The sequence below is a fragment of the Syngnathoides biaculeatus genome, chromosome 2 (assembly GCF_019802595.1).
Source record: "Syngnathoides biaculeatus isolate LvHL_M chromosome 2, ASM1980259v1, whole genome shotgun sequence".
Taxonomy (NCBI): domain Eukaryota; kingdom Metazoa; phylum Chordata; class Actinopteri; order Syngnathiformes; family Syngnathidae; genus Syngnathoides; species Syngnathoides biaculeatus.
The window spans coordinates 24,689,823-24,706,118 of NC_084641.1; the positions used below are offsets into that span (position 1 = coordinate 24,689,823).

At 44.0% G+C, this 16,296-nt stretch overlaps 1 protein-coding gene across 1 annotated transcript in view; it reads left to right on the forward strand.

Moving 5' to 3' along the window:
* The window catches only part of bmp7b (bone morphogenetic protein 7b), a 37,187-nt gene extending 21,612 nt beyond the window's left edge, over nucleotides 1–15,575 (forward strand). The window contains exons 2-7 of the mRNA XM_061842719.1: nucleotides 3,015–3,207; nucleotides 4,455–4,603; nucleotides 11,770–11,973; nucleotides 14,990–15,066; nucleotides 15,162–15,272; nucleotides 15,380–15,575. Coding sequence (XP_061698703.1) covers nucleotides 3,015–3,207; nucleotides 4,455–4,603; nucleotides 11,770–11,973; nucleotides 14,990–15,066; nucleotides 15,162–15,272; nucleotides 15,380–15,529 — 884 coding nt within the window. The 3' untranslated portion in view covers nucleotides 15,530–15,575. The remainder of the gene's footprint in view (nucleotides 1–3,014; nucleotides 3,208–4,454; nucleotides 4,604–11,769; nucleotides 11,974–14,989; nucleotides 15,067–15,161; nucleotides 15,273–15,379) is intronic.
* Nucleotides 15,576–16,296: the final 721 nt, after the last annotated feature.

The following is a 16,296-nucleotide window of genomic DNA, read 5'->3' on the forward strand; positions in this document are numbered from 1 at the left end:
CATCCATCCATTTTCTTTGCCGCTCATCCTCACAGGGGTTGCAGGAGTCCTGGCGCCTATCCCAGCTGTCAACGGGCAGGAGGCAGGGTACACCCTGAACTGGTTGCCAGCCAATCACAGGGCACATGGAGACAAACAGCCGCACCCACAATCACACTTAGGGGCAATTTAGAGTATCCAAATAATGTTGTATGTTTTTGGGATGTGGGAGGAAACCGGAGTGCCCCGAGGAAACCCATGCAGGCACAGGGAGAACATCCAAAGTCCACACAGGCGGGGCCGGGATCAAACCCGGGTCCTCAGAACTGTGAGGCCAACTCTTTACTTGGACAGTATCATTGTCCCAATTTCATCCTTAAATCAAATCGACAACCACGAATCGCGATACGGCATTTTTATTTCCACTCTTGTAAAGATGGAAGTAATATTTTAAATTCTACATTGAACTATTTTTTATATCAAGAAAATCTTACATTTCAGCTTGGATGTGTTTACATTTCATATCCAGATGATATATATTGATATTTGAGGTGCAGACAGCCTTTTGGGCGCAAGTGCAGATTTAGAGTCTCTTTGAGTCTGACGAATGCTGACTTGTTTCTGAGAGACATAAAACGAGATGTACGGTCTGCTGGGTGGAAAAACATCTTAGCAACCAGATCAGAGGACGCAGCAGGTGTACAAAGAGTAAAACAACTCTGCACACGCATGTGTCAGGCATGTGCAGTGGAACATGCGTAATACTGACATCATGCCGCATTCGTATCGGTAACAGATGCTGTGGAACCTGCGCTGTCGACAGAAATTCTCTTTAAACTGGGGTATTTATGTGCCTGAGCGTGAGTGTCATGTCAGTTTGAAAAATAAATCCTGCTGTTTTTTTTTTTTTTTTTTTTTTGCACGTGTTTCGCTGAGGAAGTCATTGAGTAATAAAGAATATGTTTAATGGGTGGAGCTGGAATCAACAAAGAGGCGGTCAGGCAGAAGATCAGGCAATAGCGAAAGTTACTGGAAATGCGCAATATTTATTTTTTGATTCCTTGCTAATGAATGGACTGTACATGTTAAATAAACAGATTTTTTAGGTTCATTTTAATATGCACAATCTTTTATTACAAGTATTACAAACTACATTGGTAGTGTTGAGACTCACTGACCCTTGGTGATTCCATCTTTCGACATTATCTCATGTTCAAGTATATTTCAGACTTCATCTGTATTTTTCATACCATCCATACATCCATCCATTTTCTTCACCGCTTATCCTCACGAGGGTCATGAGGAGTGCCGGAGCCTATCCCAGCTGTCAACGGGCAGGAGGCAGAGTACACCCTAAACTCGTTACCAGCCAACCACAGGGAACATAGACAGAAATAACCGCACTAACAATCATACCTAGAGGCAATTTAGAGTGTCCAGTTAATGTTTTTGGAATGTGGGAGGAAACCCAGAGTACCCGGAGGAAATCCACGCAGGCATGGGGAGAACATGTAAACTCCACACAGGCAAATCCGGGAATGAACCCGGACCTCAGAACTGTGAGGCCAACGTTTTACCAGCTGATCCACCGTGTTGCCATTTTTCACATCATCCATTCTATTTTTATTCCTTTATTTCAGAACTGTCTCCTACTCACCCCCAGAAAAAAACGGTTTGTGTTGAACTAAATAGAACATTTTAAACTCATGAGATGTTTTTTGAACTAGAAACTCCAATTTTATCTGTGAAATGTGCCCAGGGCACAAACTCACCTGAATGTAATGTGACTGAAAATAACAAAGATCCATTTTTGTTGTACACGGCACAATAACAGGAGTGACATGCTGCTGCTTGCTCGTGACCCTAATCAGGACGAGTGACTTAGAAAATGATGAATGGATGGCTCGAACTTAGTCTGACAATTGGCATATGAACGGAAAGCTGATTTGAGACTAAAGTTTGGATTCTGATTCGAAGTTTGGGAAGAGATGATCCAAACATTTTGTAGGTGTGTGAGGTCTGCCTGATAGTTAATCACAGACAGACAAGTGGGTGGAGAAGTTGAGAGTTGAGGTCCCGATCCCTTGGGGCATCCTGCTGGGACATAAGAGGAACGTGTTGAGAGGTGGTGGTGGTGATGTTTGGGGGAGTGGGGGGGGGGGGGGGGGGGGCGAGAATCACTTCCCGAGGGGGGTACAATGGGGTGGTTAGTGTTGTGGAGATGATTGGAACTATGTAGTCCAAACATGGAATCCCGACTCAAGAGAACCAGATGAGGGGTGGAGTGAATTACTCTCTTGGGGGTTGGGGGGGCGGGGGGAGGAAGCGGTCCCCATAACTCATCAGAGTACGCCTGCATCTTTATCGCAGTGCTCACCAGATGTGTCGCTTCTTGCTGCTCAATAAGGGCCTGTTTATTTTTTAATTCATGATAGCTGAATGCATTTTAATGATTCATATCTAATCATCAAGACAATGTGCATTCTGCATGTGTGCTTAACGCATTGGCTGCCATTGAACACTATCGAGACGAAATATGCATGTTAACTGGAACAGCTGAGAGTGATTAATGTGCCCCTCGCCAGCACCTGAACAGCAACAATAAACTATTTATAACATGCAACTTTCATCAGTCCATCCATTTCCTACACCGCTTATCCTCAATGGGGTCAGGAGGAGGCTGGAGGCTATATCAGCGAATGGCAGGCGAGAGATGGGTGACCTCCTGAAGTGGTTGCTACCCAAGCGCAGGTCACATATAAACAAACAACTATTCGGACTCACATTCGCACCTAAGAGCAATTTAGAGTCTTCAATCAAGCTACCGTGCATGTTCTTGGGATGTGGGAGGAAACCGGAGTACCCAGAGAGAAACAGTGGCAAAGTCAGATTTGGATCCAGGTCCTCAGAACTAAGAGGCAGATAAGCCAGCTAGCCAACTAGTAGCTGTCATTCCAACAAAATTCCTTACCTGCCTGTGATCCAATGATGGGTCACCGATCACCAATCTCTGAATCTTTGTTTCCTTCTTGCAGTGGAGCATGACAAGGAATTCCTGCCAGTGCGGCGGCATCATCGAGAATTCCGATTTGACCTGTCCCAGATTCCTGAGGGAGAGGCGGTCACTGCTGCTGAGTTTCGTATTTATAAAGACTTCATTGATGAGCGTTTTGATAATGAAACTTTTCGCATCAGCATCTACCAAGTGCTGGAGGAACATTCCGACAGGTAAATAGTTTTGTTTTTGTCTCATCGTGTGTTATGGTATGTACTAGTATGAACAACTAGCAAGTGAACTCAACTCAAGTCCTAGACTTTGAACTCAAAGTCACATCGACAGTCAGTCTAAGACTTGCAACTTGACTTGGGACTTGCCCATCTCGACTTGGACACACACACAAGGGATTTAAGACTAGCTTCTGACTTAAAAAACAATGACTTGGCCCCACCTCTCGTAGAAATACACAATTGAGACTGATGTCAAATCAACAGGTCATATCAACATACATTATTGTCATGATTGAATATTTCTCATCTCAATCTTCTGGTGCTGCCTCTTTCCAGGTGATGAACACATTGTTAAAATTTAAAAACATAAAGTTGGGATTCGCAATTTGAAAAATCTGTCAAAAAACAAACTTTGTCATCTATGCTAAAAATAATAATAATATCTGTATGACCGAACATCCATCCAACCATCCATTTTCTACACCGCTTATCCTCGCTAGGATTGTGGGCATGCTGGAACCTAACCCAGCTATCTTTAGGCAAAAGGTGGCGAACACCCTGAACTGGTCGCTAGCCGATTGCAGGACACATATTGACAAACAGCCACTTGCACTCACATTCATACCCACGGACAATTTAGAGTCTTCAATTAACCTACTGTGGATGTTTTGAGGATGTGGGAGGAAACTGAATCACCTACCTCGACCTGATGATTTTAAAACCTCTCCAGCAAAACCGCACCTTCAACATCCAGGCTAGCAAAAGGGGCCACTTGGGTCACTGACCTGCTTTCTGCAAACAAAGCCAAAGTGTCCCAGAGAACAAAACCGTTGCAGGCTGGTCTACGCGAATGAATCAGAGTTCTGTGACACACTATCTGCCTGGTTAGAAAATAGGTCAGGATACATTAACAGCATGCAACGCTTCTATTTTTCTTACACATTTTTTTTCACGACTAATTTCTTCCTTCTAGCTTTCGCTGTCATTTCTCTTTTTGACTTTATTGGTCTCGTTGCCACAAAACTTCAGGCAGTGATGGACTGTATGTAGTGTATAATTGGACCAGTCTTTTTAAAAGCCATCACTGTCAATTAAAGAAATGAAGTGTTCCCCTGGGCCCCAACATCTGGAGCCCCCCCCACCCCCCCGCTCTATCCTCCCGACATCCGTCTTTGCTGCTTCAACTCCTTCAAATCCCTCTGATCATTGTTTGGTTGTCACACTCTAATCTTCTGCTTTGCGCCCAGAGAGTCGGACCTTTTTCTCCTGGACACACGAGTCATCTGGGCTGCAGAGGAGGGCTGGCTGGTTTTCGATGTGACGGCCACCAGCAACCACTGGGTCCTCAACCCCGGACGAAATCTGGGTCTCCAGTTGGCTCTAGAGGGCACAAACCGTGAGTGTCACAAGTGTTTATACCCGGGGAGCTTGAAGAGAAAGACATACAATATTTTGATGTATTGTACTTATTTCAAATTGCAATCTATAAGTATAATTATTGTCTTAAGTGTGATTTTTTTACATTTTATCTTGTCATTAATACATTTATATTCATTTTAAAAAGCACATTTCATTTTCATTCATGGCACGCTATTTTAAAATGACATTCTCTTTCATTTTAAGACTATTTATTCCAGTGAAAAACATACATACATACATACATTTTCTTTGGCGCTTATCCTCACAAAGGTCACAGGAGTGCTGGTGCCTATCCCAGCTGTCAACGAGCAGGAGGCGGGGTACACCCTGAACTGGTTGTCAGCCAATTGCAGGGCACACGGAGACAGACAACAGCAGCACTCACAATCACACCTAGGGGCAATTTAGAGTGCCTGAAAAAACACTCACGCACAGGGAGAACATGCAAAGTCCATACAGGCAGGGATTTTAACCCCACTCCTCAGAACTGTGAGCCCAACGCTTTACAGCTGCTTCATCGTGCTGCCCTGAAAACAAAACAAAACAAAACATTTCTTTAAATTAGTTTTTTATCTTGGCGGCACAGTGGACCACCTGGTAAAGCGTTGGCCTCAGAGTTCTGAGATCCCGGGTTCAATCCCGGACCTGCCTGTGTGTTCTCCCTGTGCCTGTGTGGTTTTCCTCCGGGCACTCTGGTTTTCTCCCACATTCCAAAAACATGCAACATTAATTGGATACTCTAAAATTGCACCTAGGTATGATTGTGAGTGCGGCTGTTTGTCTCTATGTGCCCTGCGATTGGCTGGCAACCAGTTCAGGGTGTACCCCGCCTCTTGCCCGTTGGCAGCTGGGATAGGCACCAGCACTCCTGTGACCCTTGTGAGGATGAGCGGCAAAGAAAATGGATGGATGGATCCCATTTTGAAACCTTTACCGTTTTGTTCCCTCAATTGTTAACTGACTGTTTCAAACCATATTTACATTTATCATAACGTTTTTTTTTGCCAGTTCCCTTGAACTTTGTATGACATCAAGAGGGGCTTTCCCACTGCAGACACGTTTCAGTTTCCCCTGTGTCCCCACCACAAAAAAATACTACTACGGTACAAGAAGGTTCCCCCTCGATTAATTACTGTAGTTCTTTCTGGCAGGTAGGGTCTTCCCTGAGCAACCAGGAACTCTTTTAGGGGGTGAGTTGTAATGGCGTACGTTGATTGGTTGACAGATCTCTGTTGGCGTTTACTTATTTTATTCACCGAAGCACCCTTAGTGGATGCCCCATTACGCAAGGCACAAAATAAAAGATTTAAAAAACATTGCAAAGCAAAAAACTTCAAATCACCGAGCATCAAGTGTGGGGGCGGACTTCGCCGGTGCCCACCGCCACGGCCTTACGGCAAGATGTGCCACCGCCCTGGCAGCAATAGTGGCTGATTTGGTTCCGCTCAGCAACAGCAAGTTTGAGCCCAAGCTAGCGTGTGTGTCTGTCCCGGCGGAGGGCTGAGGCTGGCCGGCGTGGACCGTCTCGTGGTCGAATCCAATCAGTCACAGGGAGAAAAAAAAAAAAAAAAAAAAAAAACCTTTCCAGGCGGGATCTCCTCCAGCCTGCGTTTAAAAAAAAAAAATGTTTGCCATTGTGCAAGAACAGGAAATGAAACCAGGCTTTTAGTCTGTCTTCGTATGTAAATATTTGCACTGTACAATGTGTTTGTTTTTATCACGTAAACACATGTAGAAACACCAAATACGTCACCCTACTGTATTTAAAAACTCACCAAGAGCTGTCCATGAAGTCGTGTAGTTTTGAGGTCTGGCAAGTTCTTTGCAATTCTGACCTGACTGCAGACAGTAAAGTAAAACAAATAGAAGTAAATACATATGCAAACAGTAAAATGCACATGGTGAACAAAATGTCCTCAAAAGGGATGTGAACGGATGTTCTTGAACGCTGGAGAACGTAATGCCAAGCCATCAGAAAAATTTGTCTTTTTGAATGAATGACGGAACCAATGAATGAATGAATAAATAAATATAGAAGCCTTCAGACGACTATAAATGTGATTTCCATCCATCCATTTTCCAAGCCACTTATCCTCACCGTGGTCATGTTAGTTACCTTCGGACAGGAGGTGAGGTAGACCCTGAACTGGTTGCCAACCAATTGCAGGACACATAGAAAATAAACAATCATTCATACCTACGGGCAATTTAGGGTCTTCAATCACTGCATGTTTTTGGGATGTGGGAGGAAACGGGAGTGCCCGGAGAAAATCCACGCAGGCACAGGGAGAACATGCAAACTCCACAGAGTCGGGGCTGAGATTCGAACCACTGTCCTCAGAACTTTGAGGGAGAAGCTCTAACCAGTCAGTCACCATGTACCGTAATTTACGGCCGACACAGCGTACCTGATTATAAGCCTCACCCAGTACATTTGTAAAGTAAATACCATTTCGTACATACAATAGCCGCAGTTGTGTAAAAGCCGCAAGTGCCCACATTGAAACTCACATTGAAACACGAGATATTCACAAAGAAAGACGGTACACAGAAAGAGTTTTCAAAGTTGTAATACTTTAGCTTAGCTTAACATAGCAACAACACGGTAGCACAAACAAGGCTGGTTTAAAAAAAAAAAAAAAAAAAAAAAAAATATATATATATATATATATATATATATATATATATATATCATTAAATCAGTGAGACGTGTCAGTAAAAGAGCAGAAACACGTTAGCACAGTGCTAACAGGGCCGGTTAAAAAAAAACATACCAGTAAAAATCACTGAGATACAGCAGTGACACAGCAGCAACACTCTAGCACAGCGCTAACGCTAGCACAGTGCTAACAGGGCCGGTTAAAAAAAAACATCCCGGTAAAAGTCACTTCCCCGGCACATATATTCCACTGGTCTCACTCTTACCTTTTCCGTTCGACAGCCCCCTTGCGGCCGTTAGAAAAAGCACAAATTAGCTGCATCACCGTATAAGCTGCAGGGTTTAAAGCATGTGAAAAAAGTTGCGTTTTATAGGCCGGAAATTACGGTAGACGTGATTTATTATGCTCACATTTTTGTCATTTGCTTGAACTAACTCTGAACTAATAAGTGTGATGCAAAAAAAAAAAAACAACATATGGGCCACAGGAACTTTTTGCTACCAGTAACCCCTTAACTTAAAGTTCCTGGGCTGGTTGGTGGAAAAGCCCCATAAGCCTAAAATAACATTGACTTACTAATATAGTTTAGGAACAGGCTGACAAATTAACTGCATAGACAAATGATAAACTATAATGTTGTCATTTGAACCCCACACCTAGATTTCAAAATTGTATTGCATCAGAAATGTATGTGATTAACCAGCGCCATTTAAATGAAGGCAGATATGTGGTGATTTTGATCCAGATTCCAGTTCTGAGAGTGTGCACCAATGTTCCCTCTAAGCTGCGCACCTGCGCAATTGCGCACTTGTAGCGTACACTCAGCGCACACAAAAACCGATCCAGCGCAGTGAACCACAAGCCCGACTTTTTTTTTTATATAACCACAGTAGCACTTGGTCTCTAACACGCTGCTGCTCGGCCACACCATGCCACACACTCTATTTCCTTGTTTACCTATGACCGCCCACCTCCGGCTCTTAAAAGGGTACACTCATAATTACAAAGACCGCCCACCACCAGTGCTTTAGTTAGAAACACATTCTGGACAACGAAGAGCAAAGACGAGTTAGACATGCTGCTTATTTTTACTCTCGATAATAATGGCAAAATAAAAAAAGAAAAAGTAAGAAATGCTGTTGGTTTAAAGAATGTCAGAGTATGTGAATGATAATAATAATAATAATAATAATAATAATTAATAATGAAGAAAAAGTGGCAAAACTGGACGAGATTTTCTCTTTTTTTGAGTAAAAAAGGTCAGGTCTGAAGCCAAAGTAGAAAGTACAGGATGAGATGATGTATGATGTTAAAATTCCACCTTGGCACAGCCTGATCGAGGATGAAAGCACAGACAATACAGTGCACAAAAAGCTATAAAGCTGTATTTTAAAAATAGGAGACCTCATAACATTAACCTTAAAACTGCTTGGTAGCATCATTCAACTTTCAACATGCATTGCGAAAGATATTCTCCAAGCAATAATTCAGTTTTACACCAATAAAAACAGACGGAGGATATCTTTGTGGGTTAAAAATAAATAAATGAAACAAAGTTGGAGGCGACATTTCAAATTTACAGTTTATAGTTGGCTTGGTTTGGTTGACAATGTATTTTTTTGTTTGACATTTTCATTGCAAGTTTGCAAAAACACAAATAAAATTGTTCTTAAAATTTTCTGATGGGGGTGTAAATGCTGTAATCTGAATCTTTTAATGAGGCTTGTAACTTCAATGGATAATGCCGATCTGACCACAGTGCATACGCCTGATGTTGCTCACAGTGGTCAAAGGGGGCGCTCACGGCCTTAGTGTGTTTGCTCAGACACGTCAAAAATTCGAGGGAAGGTTGGTGTGCACACTTGTGCAACCGCATAAACTGGGTTATTTATTTTAAACTTTCCCTCTCCAAAAGATTTACCTTTTTTCTAGTTGAGTCGTACGCATTACAGGTCACATTAATGGTGATAAACGTTTTGAAATGATTTACCCAGGCTTCATTTTTTAAAACAGAAAATCATTTAAAAAGGGGGCTGTCGTCTTTTTTTTTTTTTGAATCCTTGGTAGGCGAACCCAATCTGATGAATCCTATCTCTGGTGGGGGGGCAACAGAAAATGTGTCACACTTTTAGTTTCCACGAGGTGAATCATAATGAAATTAAACTGAGTCGGTCGTCGCTGCCTTTCATCATAGCAGCAACATGATTAGCATGCTTCCAGCGAGTATGTCACGTTATCGCATTCTGGAGAATACGACTGCTCGAAGTTGTCATTGCCAGTCTCGGGTCTTCATCTTTAGAAAACATTGTCAACAAACAGCTTTGATTAGAAGAGTGTGATTAACCACATGATCCGTCACAGGTTGGCAGGATGTTACATGCTTGGCGAGGAAAACAGACGCTTTCATGTTCGAGAGGGAATGCTGCAACCATGAGTGTGTGTTGAAGTGCCTACGAGCGGTTTACGGGTGAGCGTGTGCAGACAGGCACACAAGGCGGTCTGCCGGCAGCGACAACCAGGAGCCTTGATTTCACCGCCAAATGGCCATCAGACGCACATTCTTCTGTGCGAGCACGGGGCCACACACGCGTGTCCCAGCACACCCACGCAGAGCACGTAAACAACAAGTGGAGGCCTTGATGGTCATCATACATAAATGCAAACCGGTTGCCTTTCAGCAAAATTTGACATTTTGAACTCAAATTGGCCCATTTCTGGGAATTGTGAAATGTTTTTTTGATCTGACGGGGATCGGCTTTGGATACATCACGGTAGTTGACGGGACCAGAAAAAAAACAGTTTCGCCGCTTCTGCCGTTAAGTTGTAATGGTACCTTTACTCCATTACAATGATCGCTACGTTTATGTAGCAATCGTCGCTTAAATTATTATTAATATTTTGGGAGCGAGACTATGATTTAGACTTCCGCTTTGGCGCTGTTTGCTCCAATCCAATTTAAGCGCTATCGGCGCGAGGTCTAATTCACCAGTCAGACGACACAAGAAAGTCACATGACCTCACACAACGTCTTCTACTGGGCTTCCGGGCATAGGTTGCAGAACTAGATAAGCCAGCCCATCTTATATCGTGCCTAGGTGGTGACCATTTCGGGTAGGTCATCCTTCCCATGCAAGTCAAATGAACAAAAACAACATCCATCCATCCATTTTCTTAGTCGCTTATCCTCACAAGGGTCACAGGAGTGTCGAGCCTATCCCAGCTGTCATTGGGCCGGAGGCGGTGTTTTGCTCATCAGATAAGCAAGTTTTCTATCTTGCACTGGTCTTTTCTGTCCCCTCCTTGAGCCATCGCCTTATCATGGTGGAGTGGTTTTTGTGCCCCAATGATCCCAGGAGCAAAGTTGTCTGGGGCTTCAAGCCCCTGGTCGGGTCACCCATGGCAAAGAGGTCCTAGTTGAGGGACAAGACAAAGAATGGCTCCATAAATCCATATGATGAGTAAAACTAATGAATTCAGGTTTCCCTTGCGTGGGCTTGGATCACCGGGGCCTCCCTCTGGAGCCAGGCCTGAAGTTGGGGCTCAAAGGAGAGCGCCTGGTGGCTGGCCCTCTACCCACGGGGCTCGGCTGGGCACAGTCTGAAAGGGTAACGTGGTTCCCCCTTCCCATGGGATCACCACCTGTGGCAGTGTGAGCTGGGTGGTGGCAGAAGGTGGGGACTGTGATAGACTGATCCCCAGCTACAGAAACTGGCTCTAGGGACTTGGAATTTCACCTTTCTGGAAGGGAAAGAGCACGAGCTGGTGTGTGAGGTTGAGAAGTTTTGATTAGATATAGTCAGGCTTGCCTCCACACACAGCTTGGACTCTGGTACCAGTCCTCTTGTCCAGAACACCATGTTCAAGCATAAGGGTTTCCATACATGAACTTTGCACCAGGACACCTTACGTGGTCATTTGATGATTGACTTCAGAATGAAAGAATCAGCACCTCCAAATCTGAGACCGTGGTCCTAGGACGGAAAAGGGTGGAGTGCGCTCTCCAGGTCGGGTAGAGATCCCTCCCCAAGTGGAGGAGTTCAAGTATTTCGGGGCTCATGTTCACAAGACAGGCAGATCAGTACACCGTCTGCAGTCGTGCAGACTTTGTATCAGTCCGTTGTGGTGGAGAAGGAGCTTTATTCAAAAGGCGAAGCTCTTTGCTTGCCGGTCGATCTGCATTCCTACGCTCACTGAAAGAATTAGATCCCAGATACAAGCGATGAAAATGTGCCAAAACGGAAATAGGGGATGAAAAAAACCCATTTTTTTTAAAAATCTGTTGCATTTTTACGTTATTAAGTTTCGGTTTAGGGGTCCTAGAGTATCCTGGAAAGTGGCCTATAAACGCTAACTGGGAGAGGAGTTTCCAGAGTATGATATTAAAGGAGTGGCTTTAGTCAAAGTTTCAGTTCATTCAGATAGTTCCCATGTCTGTGACAAGAATCAAAAACTACAGCACTCTTCCCTGTGTCGCCCTCTTTAGGAGACAGCATAAACCCTCGTGCGGCAGGCTTGATCGGTCGCAGCGGGCCGCAGAACAAACAACCATTCATGGTGGCCTTCTTCAAAGCAACCGAGGTGCACCTGCGGAGCATTCGATCAGCGCAAGGGGGCGCCAAGCAGCGCAACCCCAGTCGCTCCAAAGGGGCCAAGAGCCAAGAGGCCCTGCGAGTGGCCAATATTGCAGGTAATCGACAAAACTCTGGCATAAATGACACATAGTGCATACGTGTTACATGGAAAAAAGCGAGTGCTCCTTACTCTCATATCAATTGAGAATGATGACAACAACCACAATAAACTGTTTCGGGGCCCATAATTGTTTACAAGGTAGCGTTCACAATCAAACGTAGCTCTAAACTGAAGAGGACACTGATTGGTTAGCCCCATTCTTTCAGTTGAAGCTTGGCAACGTTAATTTGTGACATTACAAACTTCTGTAATCACCAGTCCAGCTTGACAAGTTTGGAAACATATCTTACAGTCCATCTGCCAAAACGCGTGCCAGGAACCTGCCAGACTGTTCTTTAATGAATTTAAGTTTTGAATCGCTAAAAACAAAATGACATCATTGCAGTCATATTTATGCATAACAGACTATAGTGAGATTTGAGTCCAACAAAACATGTAGTCCATATGACAACATTTCTTTGGTGGTTCATGTTTATGCGAACCGCAGAAACATTAGACAGTAATGGCAGATTTTTGAGTATCCTTCGGCCGGCTTTATTTATTTACACAAGCATTACAAGAGCAGTTGGGCCCATGTTCCCTACGAGGAAGTAACAGCCTTTTATGGCAGAGCACATCTGGGGTGTGCTGCGGGGCAACCGGGGCCACAAACACATGAGCCTGTTTGGAGCTTTTTGGACCAGCGTCCTCTTAAGTAGATGATGAGAACCAGTCATTCGTGATCACTGACATGTTGGACCCTTCTTGTGCAGAAACGCAGCACAGAGCTGCTGGGGTCACCTGAACAAGACCCAGAGAAGTGATCCGTTTGGATGTTACATGAACTATTGGAGCTATGAATGAATCAGATTCGGATTCACTTGCAAATCCCCCAAGAAAAAACAAATGAGTCTCAAATCAGAACTTGCACACGAGAATCAAAATGAGTAAAAGAATGACGTAGATTGGTTCTTCATTCCAACGAGAATCGTGTGCATCGCTCCTGCAAATGTACACAGTGTAGCTTACAGATCTCCATAGTTTGTTTTAACAAAAATAAAAATAAAAGGAGCTCATCGCTGAGGGAGGCCTGCATTGAGCCGAGGTCTAATGAGCACCACGAATGATACGGAAGCGCCACAAACGGAAGCCAAACAGGAGCCATCGTCGGAGGCATTGAATGGAAGAAATTTCTCCGGACAGATGACAAAAGTGGCTAAGTAGCTAGTAGTGGCTAACATTTTTCAGGGTTCCCGCCGGGTCCCACGGGATGTGAACGAATTTCGCCATTCATCGCGGGAATGGGCAGGAGCGCCAGGAAAGGTCATCGGGAGCAGGTGGGAGTGGGAACTGGGAAAACAAAGTCCGCAGGAATGGACCGGACTGGAAGCCATAATGGCGGGAGATGACGGGAGTGGAAAACAAATGGGAGTGAAGCCATGATGCATGATGATTCTTAATTTTAATGAAATGGATACTTGAGTATTTACCTTGAGCATCAAACTAATCATTGCTAAGCTATGTTTACTTCTTGATCCTTCTAATAATTCATTGTATTTAATAGGGCAACAAAGGCAGACATAATACGGTAAAGCCTCGATTTTCGAACGTTCCCGTTTTCGAATGAAAATGTTATTATTTTTTTTTTACTTCCGTTTTTGAACGAAAATCGGTACTTGACCGCCACTGAAAAAACACGGAAATAACATATTACGTGCGTCCAGACCAGCTGACCCACGATGCGCTTTGTTGTGAATTCCCACGCTGCCGAAAAAAACCCAGGAAATAACATAATGCTCGCAGCATAAGCAGCTGACCCACCCACAACAGGCTTTGTTATTTTCTATTCGAACGCCCCCCGAAAAAAAAAAACGGAAATGACATAACGTGCGCGGCGCAATCAGCGGACTTTTGTTATTCTGTATAACGCAGTCTCTGTACACAGATGTGTCCCGGTAGTGACTGTTGTTTGTCCCAAGTGCAGACATCAAAGCCAACTGTGCAAAGTGGAACGAAATCCATAATTTCGTCGAACAGCATCACCCCAATGAATCTGAATGTAGCAGAGCGCTCCAAAATATTAATGACGTCGTGATGAGCCACTTCAGAAATGTTCTGAAGAGATGGCAGAAACAAATGACATTAGATTTGTTTTTTGTTAAAAGGGGCTGAGTCACCACCCCCGAAGACATTTGATACATACAGTTGTTGAAGCATTTCTGCATTTTTGTTTTGTTTGTTAACTCGAGGTATGAATGTTTTTTGTGTTACTTTTTGTAAGAATAAAAAAAAAAATGCCCCCCATGATTGTTTGTTTATAGTTATTTTGCACTTTTGTTAATAAAAAAAGTTTACAAGGCTTGGGTCCAAGTCGCTACAGATACGCCAATGCACTCCCAGCCTAGCGTACTTTACTACTAAAGCATACATTTTAAGCGAAAAATAAATATCTTTCTTCAATTATTTTATTATATAAAGTATTTAAGCTATACATGTATTTCTACTATGCAGTTTATCATCAGGAAAAGCTAAAAAAAATGTTTAAAAACCCAAGTTTTTTTAGGCTTGTGGAACGCATTATTTCTTTTTCCATTCATTGTAATGGGAAACATCGATTCGGTTTTTGAACAATTCACTTTTCGAACCGTTTTCTGGAACGGCTTGTGGTCGAGAACCGACGCTTCACTGGAGTCCCCGAGGAGTACCGTTTTTGATTGTGATTCGTTATGACTCACCACGGGGTTTTACGGGGTCAGTTTGAGCTCTAGTAACTATTGTACAGCAACACGAGCGCGGATAAAAGTGACGCAAATGAATAGAAAAGCGAGGGAGCAATGGTTGCACATGCGCTGAAATGCCTAAGCCACCGAAACGTGCCCTCTGAGCTGGGTGGCCTGCGAGCAAAGCGCCGCTGTATCTCGAGGGGATTTCCGATAGCGACTGCTGCAACGTCTGTGTTTGGATCTGCTCTGTGTCAGTTGGACCTAATTGTTGTTGGAAGATGACAAACGTCTCCCCCTCTTCTTGCTCAGAGAACAGCAGCACTGATCAGAAGCAGGCCTGCAAGAAGCACGAGCTGTACGTCAGCTTTCGAGATCTCGGGTGGCAGGTAGATATGACCCCCCTCCCCCTCCCCATCAAATATCATATTTCAGCCGCAACTCTGTGTCTCATTTGTGTATCAAATTCCTGCTCCATGCCCAGGACTGGATCATCGCCCCCGAAGGATACGCGGCGTACTACTGCGAGGGCGAGTGCGCCTTCCCGCTCAACTCGTATATGAACGCCACAAACCACGCCATTGTGCAAACGCTCGTGAGTAATCTCGCGTCGAAATTGTTGAATTGACTTTTGCACCAAAAGCCTCTCAAGATGACCGCGTTTCCTTTCCTTCCTTTTCTTCTTCTCCCGTCCCACGCAAGGTTCACTTCATCAACCCAGACACAGTCCCGAAGCCCTGTTGCGCTCCCACGCAGCTTCACGCCATCTCAGTGCTTTACTTTGACGACAGCTCCAATGTCATCCTCAAAAAGTACCGCAACATGGTTGTCAGAGCTTGCGGGTGCCATTAGACGCTGGTCACCTTGTCACATACTGGCACACACACACACACACACACACACAACACACACACACACACCACACACACACACACCACACACACACACACACATTCACAAGTACTCAGACACAATCCTGACAACTTTTGGTGCAAGGAAATGTGGTCCAAGACAATTTCCTGTGTGCAAAAAGCCCTTGCTTCTTCTTCAGGGTTGTTTCCAAGTAAACAGCGTTGTGTGGCTGAAATGGAATTTTTGATTACACAAACACACACACACACCACACACACACATTTGTGCCTTCTACTGTGTATACAAGACAGTTTAAGCCGTGTATTCGTTCGCCATCAACAATCTTGTTTATTTTCAGTCGTGTTAATTCCTTCTTTTTGCTGTAGATGTTTATTTCTTATGAGAGAACCTGGATCCAAGTTAGGACTTAATGAACTGTATAAATATTATGTAAATATTGTTGTCAAACCAAGCAAAAACTGTATTTATTTCCTGAGATTTCAGTCTGGTTTGTGTTTGTGACCGCTGCCTGCTCTCTTTCCTACACAAAGGAAGTAAACCTAAAAATGGCCCCTGGATTATCTGACCAGCAGTCCAGGGTGTATGCTGTCTTGTCTTGTCTGATGTTAGCTGAGTTCGGCTCCAGCTCACCAAGATCCCCGTTCAGGAAAAGCAGTGTAGAAACTGGCTGAAGCCATAAGCATACAATGACTCTGCCGTGAATATGCGCACACTTGTCATGGAAATGGTGACTTATTGAATCGGTA